Source organism: Musca vetustissima, unplaced genomic scaffold (genome assembly GCF_032173495.1).
Source record: "Musca vetustissima isolate MV318-11 ecotype Yass unplaced genomic scaffold, APGP_CSIRO_Mvet_v1 utg46789, whole genome shotgun sequence".
Lineage (NCBI taxonomy): Eukaryota > Metazoa > Arthropoda > Insecta > Diptera > Muscidae > Musca > Musca vetustissima.
Window position 1 is genome coordinate 1 of NW_026872798.1, and position 10,461 is coordinate 10,461.

The following is a 10,461-nucleotide window of genomic DNA, read 5'->3' on the forward strand; positions in this document are numbered from 1 at the left end:
TCTGTATACTCCTCAGGTTGCTCGACTATTTCTTCAGACTCCATATGTCTGATTTGTTGTTGTTCTTCCTCATAATTCGTACATGCTCTATCGAGCTGTGTATCTGTATACTCCTCAGGTTGCTCGACTATTTCTTCAGACTCCATATGTCTGATTTGTTGTTGTTCTTCCGCATAATTCGTACATGCTCTATCAAGCTGTGTATCTGTATACTCCTCAGGTTGCTCGACTATTTCTTCAGACTCCATATGACTGATTTGTTGTTGTTGTTCTTCCTCATAATTCGTACATGCTCTATCGAGTTGTGTATCTGTATACTCCTCAGGTTGCTCGACTATTTCTTCAGACTCCATATGACTGATTTGTTGTTGTTGTTCTTCCTCATAATTCATACATGCTCTATCGAACTCTACATCTGTGTACTCCTCAGGTTGTTCGTCTTTTTCTTCAGACTCCATATAGAATCTTTGTTGCTCTCTATGCAAGATTGTATTTCTTGCAACCTCCAGTACTTCAGGCTCCTCATTTTTTGATCATCCATTTCCTCAGACTCCATATGGAATGTTTCTTCCATATCCATGTTTTCATTTTTAATTAAATTTGCCATGTTACTTTTACAAAGACTTTCTTAAACTGAATACATTTCGAAATTTAAACTAGGTTTTTCGATATTTACCAAATCATATCTCTATTATTTTCTATATACATCTTGTAGGTGCTGTTATATGGGGGCGACCAGAAAAAGTGGACCTATACTCATAATTTTTTGTGGAGACATTAAGTGCCAAATAAGAACCCAACGTACCAAATTTCAGCGAATTCGGTTGAAAAACACGGTCAAGAACCCCAAAATACCGAAAATTGGGGGGCACCCTTATATGGGAGCTATGCCTAAACGTGGACCGATATATCCCACCTTCGAACTTGACCTGCCTGCAGACAAAAGACAACCCTATGCCAGATTTCAGCACCCTATCTCAACTCCTTCAGAAGATACCGTGGTTACAACAAACGGACGGACGGACATGGCTAGGTCGTCTTAGAATTTTACCCTGATCAAGAATATATATACTTTATAGGGGGCGAATATAAATAATTTTTGGTAGGGAGATTTGTTACCATATACGACTACAAAATACCAAATTGCAGCGAATTCGGTTGAAAAACGCGCTCAAGAACCCCAAAATACCAAGTATTGGGGGTACCCTTATATGGGGGCTACCCGAAAAAATGGACCTATATTCATAATTTTTTTGTGGAGAAATTTCGTACCTATAAAAAATTAAAAAAACGAAATTATAGCCAATTCGATGTAAAAATACTATCAAAACTCCCAAAATACTGAAAGTTAGAAGGTGCAGTTATATGAAAAAGTGGACCTATACTCATAATTTTTTGTGGAGACATTGAGTACCCAATAAGTACCCAACGTACCAAATTTTAGCGAATTCGGTTGAAAAACACCAAGAACCCCAAAATACCGAAAAATGGGGGTACCCTTATATGGGAGCTATGCCTAAACGTGGACCGATATATCCCATCTTCGAACTTGACCTGCCTGCAGATAAAAGACAACCCTATGCCAAATTTCAGCACCCTATCTCAATTCCTTCAGAAGATAGCGTGATTAAAATAGACGGACGGACGGACGGACATGGCTAGATCATCTTAGAATTTTACCCTGATCAAGAATATATACTTTATATGGGGGCGAATATAAATGATTTTTGGTAGGGAGATTTGTTACCATATACGACTACAAAATACCAAAGTGCAGCGAATTCGGTTGAAAAACGCGCTCAAGAACCCCAAAATACCAAGTATTGGAGGTACCCTTATATGGGGGCTACCCGAAAAAATGGACCTATATTCATAATTTTTTGTGGAGAAATTTGGTACCTATAAAAAATTAAAAAAACTAAATTATAGCCAATTCGATGTAAAAATACGATCAAAACTCCCAAAATACTGAAAGTTAGAAGATGCAGTTATATGAAAAAGTGGACCTATACTCATAATTTTTTTGTGGAGACATTGAGTACCCAATAAGAACCCAACGTCCCAAATTTCAGCGAATTCTGTTGAAAAACACAAGAACCCCAAAATACCGAAAATTTGGGGGTAACCTTATATGGAAGCTATGCCTAAACGTGGACCGATATATCCCATCTTCGAACTTTACCTGCCTGCAGACAAAAGACAACCCTATGCCAAATTTCAGAACCCTAGCTCAATTCCTTCAGAAGATAAATGGACAGATATTCATAATTTTTTGTGGAGAAATTTGGTACCCAAAATACTGATAGATTGAAGGTGCCGTTATATGAGGTCTACCAGAAAAAGTGGACCTATACTCATAATTTTTTGTGGAGACATTTAGTACCCAATAAGAACCTAATGTACTAAATTTCAGCGAATTCTGTTGAAAAACACGGTCAAGAACACCAAAATACCGAAAATTGGGGGGTACCCTTATATGGGAGCTATGCCTAAACGTGGACCGATATATCCCATCTTCGAACTTGACCTGCCTGCAGACAAAAGACAAACCTATGCCAAATTTCAGAACCCTATCTCAATTCCTTCAAAATATAGCGTGATTACAACAGACAGACGGGCGGACATGGCTAGATCGTCTTAGAATTTTACCCTGATCAAGAATATATATACTTTATAGGGTCGGAAATGAATATTTCGATGAGTTGCAAACGGAGTGACAAAATTAATATACCCTCCATACTATGGAGGAGGGTATAAAAAGGGGGTTATATGGGGACTACCCCAAAAAGGGGGCGAATATAAATAATTTTTGGTAGGGAGATTTGTTACCATATACGATATACCATATACAACAAAATACCAAATTGCAGCGAATTCTGTTGAAAAACGCGCTCAAGAACCCCAAAATACCGAGTATTGGGGGTACCCTTATATGGGGGCTACCCGAAAAAATGGACCCATATTCATAATTTTTTGTGGAGAAATTTGGTACCTAACGTTGAACTTAAGATACAAAATTACAGCCAGTTCGATGTAAAAATACGATCAAAACCCCCAAAATACTGAAAGTTAGAAGGTGCCGTTATATGAGGGCTACTAGAAAAATTGGACCTATACTCATAATTTTTTGTGGAGACATTTAGTACCCAACAAGAATACAACGTACCAAATTTAAGCGAATTCGTTTGAAAAACACGGTCAAGAACCCCAAAATACCGAAAATTGGGGGGTACCCTTATATGGGAGCTATGCCTAAACGTGGACCGATATATCCCACCTTCGAACTTGACCTGCCTGCAGACAAAAAACAACCCTATGCCAAATTTCAGCACCCTATCTCAATTCCTTCAGAAGATAGCGTGATTACAACAGACGGACGAACGGACGGACGGAAGTATCTGTAAGATATATGTACTACGCCAAATTGCTTTATGCTAATTGCCCTACGCAAATTGATTTATGCTAATTGCTTTCCACAAATGACGTAAAAGGTCTGTAGTGATGACTCATCCATCTCTTTTCGTCTTTGTGTGTTGTGTGATCATATTGTGTTCTACCTCTTTCCTTCTTGTTGTTTTATGCCGTCCGTCTGTTCAATATTTTCTATCGTCTTCCCCAATGTGGTCCATTTATATGATTTTGATGACCCTGAAAATCGCTCTACGCAAATTGATTTATGTTAATTGCTTTACGCAAATGACGTAATTGGTCTGTATTGATGATTCATCCTTCGCTTTTCCTCTTGGTGTGTTGTGTGATCATCTTTCCCTCTTATGGTTTTATGCCTTCCGTCTGTTCAATATTTTCTTTCGTTTTTACCCAATGTGGTCCGTTTGTATGACCTTGAAAGTTTATTGGTCCCTGAAATCAATAGCGCGTGTGTCCCATATTTGTTCTTTCCCCCTTTGTTCCGTATATTTCCCGTAAGCTTATGTGTGTTTCCCCCTTTCCAAATATTTGTTCTTCCCCCATTGTTCCATATATTACCCGTAAGCTTATGTGCGTTTCCCCCTTTCCCTATCCACTTGTTTTCTTTTTTGTCTTGTCCAATGCGGTCCATTCGTATAACCTTGATGACCCTGAATCAATACCACTTGTGTCCCACATTTGTTCTTCCCCCTTTCTTCCGTATTTTTTCGGTAAGTGTCCCCCCCCCCCCTCCCTATTCACTGGGTTTCGTGATGCAGTGCGCCCACCGCTCTTATCTACATTTATCCCCCCTTCTCTACCCACTTGTTTTTCTTGGTTTCTTGGTTGGTTGTGAAATACATGAAGCAGTGTCTCATATGAGTGTCCATTGGAACAAGTGTGTCTTATCCGATCATGTGTGTCTTATCAAAAAGAATTTGTTTCTGTACATGAGTTCACTGATCTGTTATTGCTGTTGTTTCCAATATGTATCCACTGTTTGTAGCTTGTTAGAATTTACAAGATGTAATGTCTGTCCATTGAGCCAATGTGAATCTTAAGTCTCTTATCAGCAAGTGTTTGTTGCTATGATTGGAGAGGCGCCCATCGGTCTATAGATTCTACCAAGACCATATGTCTGCCCCACCATTGATTATCTGTCATATAATTATTTTTTTTTCTAATATTTGATGTATCTCTAAATCAATTGTTCCCATGGTTTAATTTTTACATAGTTACCCACATTTAGTTAGTACTTTTCTTCTTCTTCTTGAGAAAGCAACCTTCGCGGTATCAATATCTTACGGTATCAATATCTTACGATATCAATATCTTACAGCATAAATATCTTGCGGTATCAATATCTCGCAATATCGTGAAAAAATTTATTATTCTGAAAAACTTACTATTGTGAAAAACGTAATATTGTGAAAAACTTTTTATTGTGATTTGTTTGTATAAAATTTATAACTCAAAATGGCAAAATTCGTATGCAATTTCTGCTCAAAAGAATTTAATTTTAGTTTAGCCCTAGTACGGCATATGAAAATTCATAAAATTTGCCAAATTTGCAGTAGAATGTTTTTACATTCTCAAGCATTAAAAATGCACTATAATGTAAATCATCCGGAGTATTTACATGGACAACAGGAAAGAGAATATGAGCGACAACAACAATTACTTCAACCACAAGGTATCTGGCAACCTGTGCAACAACAGCAACAACATTCAGAACCCTATCTCAATTCCTTCAGAAGATAAATGGACATATACTCATAATTTTTTGTGGAGACATTTAGTACCCAATAAGAATACAACGTACCAAATTTAAGCGAATTCGTTTGAAAAACACGGTCAAGAACCCCAAAATACCGAAAATTGGGGGGTACCCTTATATGGGAGCTATGTCTAAACGTGGACCGATATATCCCACCTTCGAACTTGACCTGCCTGCAGACAAAAAACAACCCTATGCCAAATTTCAGCACCCTATCTCAATTCCTTCAGAAGATAGCGTGATTACAACAGACGGACGAACGGACGGACGGAAGTATCTGTAAGATATATGTACTACGCCAAATTGCTTTATGCTAATTGCCCTACGCAAATTGATTTATGCTAATTGCTTTCCACAAATGACGTAAAAGGTCTGTAGTGATGACTCATCCATCTCTTTTCGTCTTGGTGTGTTGTGTGATCATATTGTGTTCTATCTCTTTCCTTCTTATTGTTTTATGCCGTCCGTCTGTTCAATATTTTCTATCGTCTTCCCCAATGTGGTCCCTGGGTTTCGTGATGCAGCGCGCCCACCGCTCTTATCTACATTTATCCCCCCTTCTCTACCCACTTGTTTTTCTTGGTTTCTTGGTTGGTTGTGAAATACATGAAGCAGTGTCTCATATGAGTGTCCATTGGAACAAGTGTGTCTTATCCGATCATGCGTGTCTTATCAGAAAGAATTTGTTTCTGTACATGAGTTCACTGATCTGTTGTTGCTGTTGTTTCCAATATGAATCCACTGTTTGTAGCTTGTTAGAATTTACAAGATGTAATGTCTGTCCATAGAGCCAATGTGAATCTTAAGTCTCTCATCAGCAAGTGTTTGTTGCTATGATTGGAGAGGCGCCCATCGGTCTATAGATTCTACCAAGACCATATGTCTGTCCCACCATTCATTATCTGTCATATAATTATTTTTTTTCTAATATTTGATGTATCTCTAAATCAATTGTTCCCATGGTTTAAATTTTACATAGTTACCCACATTTAGTTAGTACTTTACTTCTTTTTCTTCTTGAGAAAGCAACCTTCGCGGTATCAATATCTTACGGTATCAATATCTTACGATATCAATATCTTACAGCATCAATATCTTGCGGTATCAATATCTCGCAATATCGTGAAAAAATTTATTATTCTGAAAAACTTACTATTGTGAAAAACGTAATATTGTGAAAAACTTTTTATTGTGATTTGTTTGTATAAAATTTATAACTCAAAATGGCAAAATTCGTATGCAATTTCTGCTCAAAAGAATTTAATTTTAGTTTAGCCCTAGTACGGCATATGAAAATTCATAAAATTTGCCAAATTTGCAGTAGAATGTTTTTACATTCTCAAGCATTAAAAATGCACTATAATGTAAATCATCCGGAGTATTTACAAGGACAACAGGAAAGAGAATATGAGCGACAACAACAATTACTTCAACCACAAGGTATCTGGCAACCTGTGCAACAACAGCAACAACATTCATCTCAGCAATATGAGCAACAACAACAACAATTACCCCCACCACAAGGAATATGGCAACCTGCTATGGAGTATCCACATCCATCGTCATGGTATCAACAACAACAACATACAGTTCAGCAACATCAAATATACACACAACAAAATAATGTACAGCAACATCGACAACATACACCTCAACAACTAAATGATGTACAACAACATAGACCTCAGCAGTATAAAGGATATTTGCAGCAATATACACCACATCAAATAAATCAACATGTTCTTTCAGGAGGAGAGCAGCAAGAAGTAACTGAAAATGAAACCATGAAATTATGCGAATACTGTAAAGTCAACGTATTAACCAAAAGGTGGGCTAGCCACTGTAAAACAAAAACCCACAGAAATGCTGCTGGAGGCATCATAAATGAGGATATGTCTCTAATAAGGAATGGATTTAGGAATAGAATCCAAACATTCCAATATAAAATGAAAGGAGACACAATTGACGTTGAAAAAGTATTCGCAAATGCAACAACACTTCTGGTAGAACAGCTTGAGGATGCCTTAATCCGACACAACTTCATAAAATTCAATTTAGAGCTTGATGGTGAATACGTCAAACTATCAGAAGAAAATGTTAAAACAACAACAATTTTCCATAATAGGAAAATGACCCAACTCACACGAGGCAACAGAATAGATGAAGTTTTGAAGGAGCATTTTGGGTACATTAAAACCAAAATGTCAGAGTTCCAAGAACGTTATTCTGGTTGGGCTCTTTTAAACATTACTAGTTTGAAAATCAATATTAATAAATGTGCTCCAATGCAAGGATCGCAATATATACCAACTCCATATGAGCTGAAAATTAGACATGCATGCATAAACATTATAAATAATGATATATATTGCTTCAAGTGGTGTATGATAGCTGCTGTACGAACAACATTACCACAACATCCTGCGAGAACTCCATCATATAATATTAGTGATATTAGTTCACAAAATATTTCTTTAAGGGATGGAATTGTCTTGAATTTTGAAGGGATACAATTCCCCATGGAAGTTAAAAGTATTAAGTTATTTGAAGAAAAAAATCCATATATTAGCGTTAATGTTTTTGGATTTGATTATTCTTCAAAATCGGTTATTGGACCGTATTATATAACTAAAACGGAAAAAGCTATACACGTAAACTTGATGTTGCTGGAGAAGGGAGATAAATCACATTATATCCTTGTGAAGTCTTTATCAAAGTAAATAATATATATTTTTTAATGTAAAGATTTATTTTAATTTTAATATATTTCTTTATATAGATTGATCCGATCTCAACTTACTAAATATTGCAAGTAACTGTATGTTTGCAATCAGTGCTTGTATTATACAAGTCAGATGGACTTGATGGACAACCACAAGAAATGGTGCGAATTATAGCCAGAATGCCGGATGCGGGTAATTCATTATTATTATTTAAAAATTTCCAAAAACAAATGTTAGTACCTTTTGTGATATATGCAGATAATTTAGATTGCATATTAGAAAGTGTTAGCAATAACGAATGTAGTATTAATAAGCACACTCCTTGTGCTTTTAGTTTTAATATCAAGTGTAATTTTCATAGCCGATTAGATAAGTTTTTTATATATACAGGTAAGGATGCTGCTAAAAAATTCGTTCAAACATTAGATGTGCATTGTAGGGAAATTCATAATAAATATTTAAGTAGGAAAACCCCAATGGCACCTTTGACGCTATCACAAGCCGAAGCATTTAGAACTGCTATAAATTGCCACATTTGTGGTCAGGAATTGGGCAATGACAGAGTTTGCGATCATTGCCACATAACTGGACAGTATAGGGGAGCTGCACATAATGAGTGCAATCTCAACTATATTATTCCAAAATGTATACCAATTTTTTCCATAACTTTTCATCATACGACTGCCATTTATTTATTAAGGAACTCATTAAGTATGTTCCTACTAAAAACACTAATTTAATTTCTTTAAATAAGGAATTACACATTTCACTATCGCATATTGTCGATATGGATAATGGTGATCAATTAGAATATAGATTTTTGGACTCGTATAGATTTATGTCAGCTAGTTTAGATGCTCTAGCGAATAATTTAAAAGACGAGGATATGCTTACAGTTTGATCCCATTTTGCTAATGATAATGAGTTTAAGTTAATGAGAAGAAAGGGTATATTATGTTATGAGTATTTAGATTCATTTAATAAATTAAATGATACCAAACTTCCTCATATAAGCGCATTTTATAGTACATTAAATGATACGAAATGTAGCATAGATAATTATAAACATGCGATCAAAGTTTGGGAAACATTTTATTGTAGGACTTTAAAAGATTACATGGAATTATATTTGAAAACAGATTTGCTCTTATTAACAGATGTTTTTGAAAATTTCCGGAAATCTTCAAAACGGGTTGAACACCTAGATCCCTGTCAATATTATACCTCACCAGGGTTTTCGTTTGATGCCATGATACAATTTTCAAAAAGAACGCTTGAACTTCTTACAGATATACGAATGTTTTGTAAAATTAAAAGTGGTATTAGGGGTGGTCTTACTCAATGCTCAAAGCGATATGCTATAGCAAATAATAAATATATGAAGACTTTTAAAAAAGATTCACCTTCAAATTACATTATATATAAAGATGCCAATAATTTATATGGTTGGTCGATGTCACAACCTCTTCCTTATGGAGATTTTCTGTGGGTAAAAACGGAAGATATGGTAATTGATGAGGAAGAAATTAAGAAATTCAGACTTCATTCTGAAATTGGTTACATATATATTGTAGACATAGAATATCCAAAAGAATTAAACGATAACCATAATGATTTACCATTTTTCCCGGAGAATAAAAAAGTAGGAGGGTCGAAATATGAAAAACTAATTTCAGATTTTGCACCAAAAACTGAATAAGATGTACATTATATACTCTTGAAACAAGGTCTTGAAAATGGACTTAAACTAAAAAAAGTTCATAGTGTTATATCCTTTAAACAAGCCCCTTGGTTGCAGCCATATATTAATAAAAATTGGAAAGTGGAAAGGCAAAAGGCTGATAACTCATTTTTAAAAGATTTATATAAATTATATAATAACTCGGCGTTTGCCAAAACTATGGAAAATGTGGATAAGCGGAAAGATGTAAAAATAGTAACGAGTTGAGATAATAGTGATCGACGAAGACCCTGTGCTCAAAAACTAATATCAAGACCAAATTTTCATAGGGCTTCGCGATTTGATGATAATCTTTGGGCAATACAAATGAATAGAGTAAATGTTAAGTATAATAAACCAATTTATTTGGGTTTCTGTATTCTAGAATTAGCGAAATGGAAAATGTGTGATTTCCACTATAATTATATAAAGAAACAAGTGAAAAAGCGTTAAGTTCGGCCGGGCCGAACTTTGTATACCCTCCACCATTGATATACTGACAGGTACTAGAAATGAAAATAAAGGAAACATACCAAAAAGTGGACCTATTCCGACATGTCTAAAATCGGATTATGTAAACCATAATACAAATTTCAGAAATTTTTAATTGATAATTCAAATTCGAAGATGGGGATTATCGGTCCACTCCTTCTGAAACCTCCACAGAGGCTAGGTCTAAATGCGACTATAGTTCATTATCGAACCTTACGATTTAATTTTTTACCTCGCTATCCTCTGCAGGTGAAATGATTACACTAGAGTCTTAGAACCAAACTCAAAACGCGGAACATATCAGATAACTATAAATAAACAGATAACATATCAGATAACTA

General features: G+C 35.5%; 1 protein-coding gene across 1 annotated transcript; it reads right to left on the reverse strand.

Annotated features, from left to right (window-relative positions):
• Positions 1–9: 9 nt before the first annotated feature.
• Positions 10–458, reverse strand: LOC133338608 (involucrin-like; the record flags this gene model as incomplete). The annotated part of the gene is made up of 1 exon (XM_061546777.1): positions 10–458. A coding segment is annotated over exon 1 (449 nt), but the record flags the coding sequence as incomplete, so codon positions are not given.
• Between the last annotated feature and the right edge of the window lie 10,003 nt (positions 459–10,461).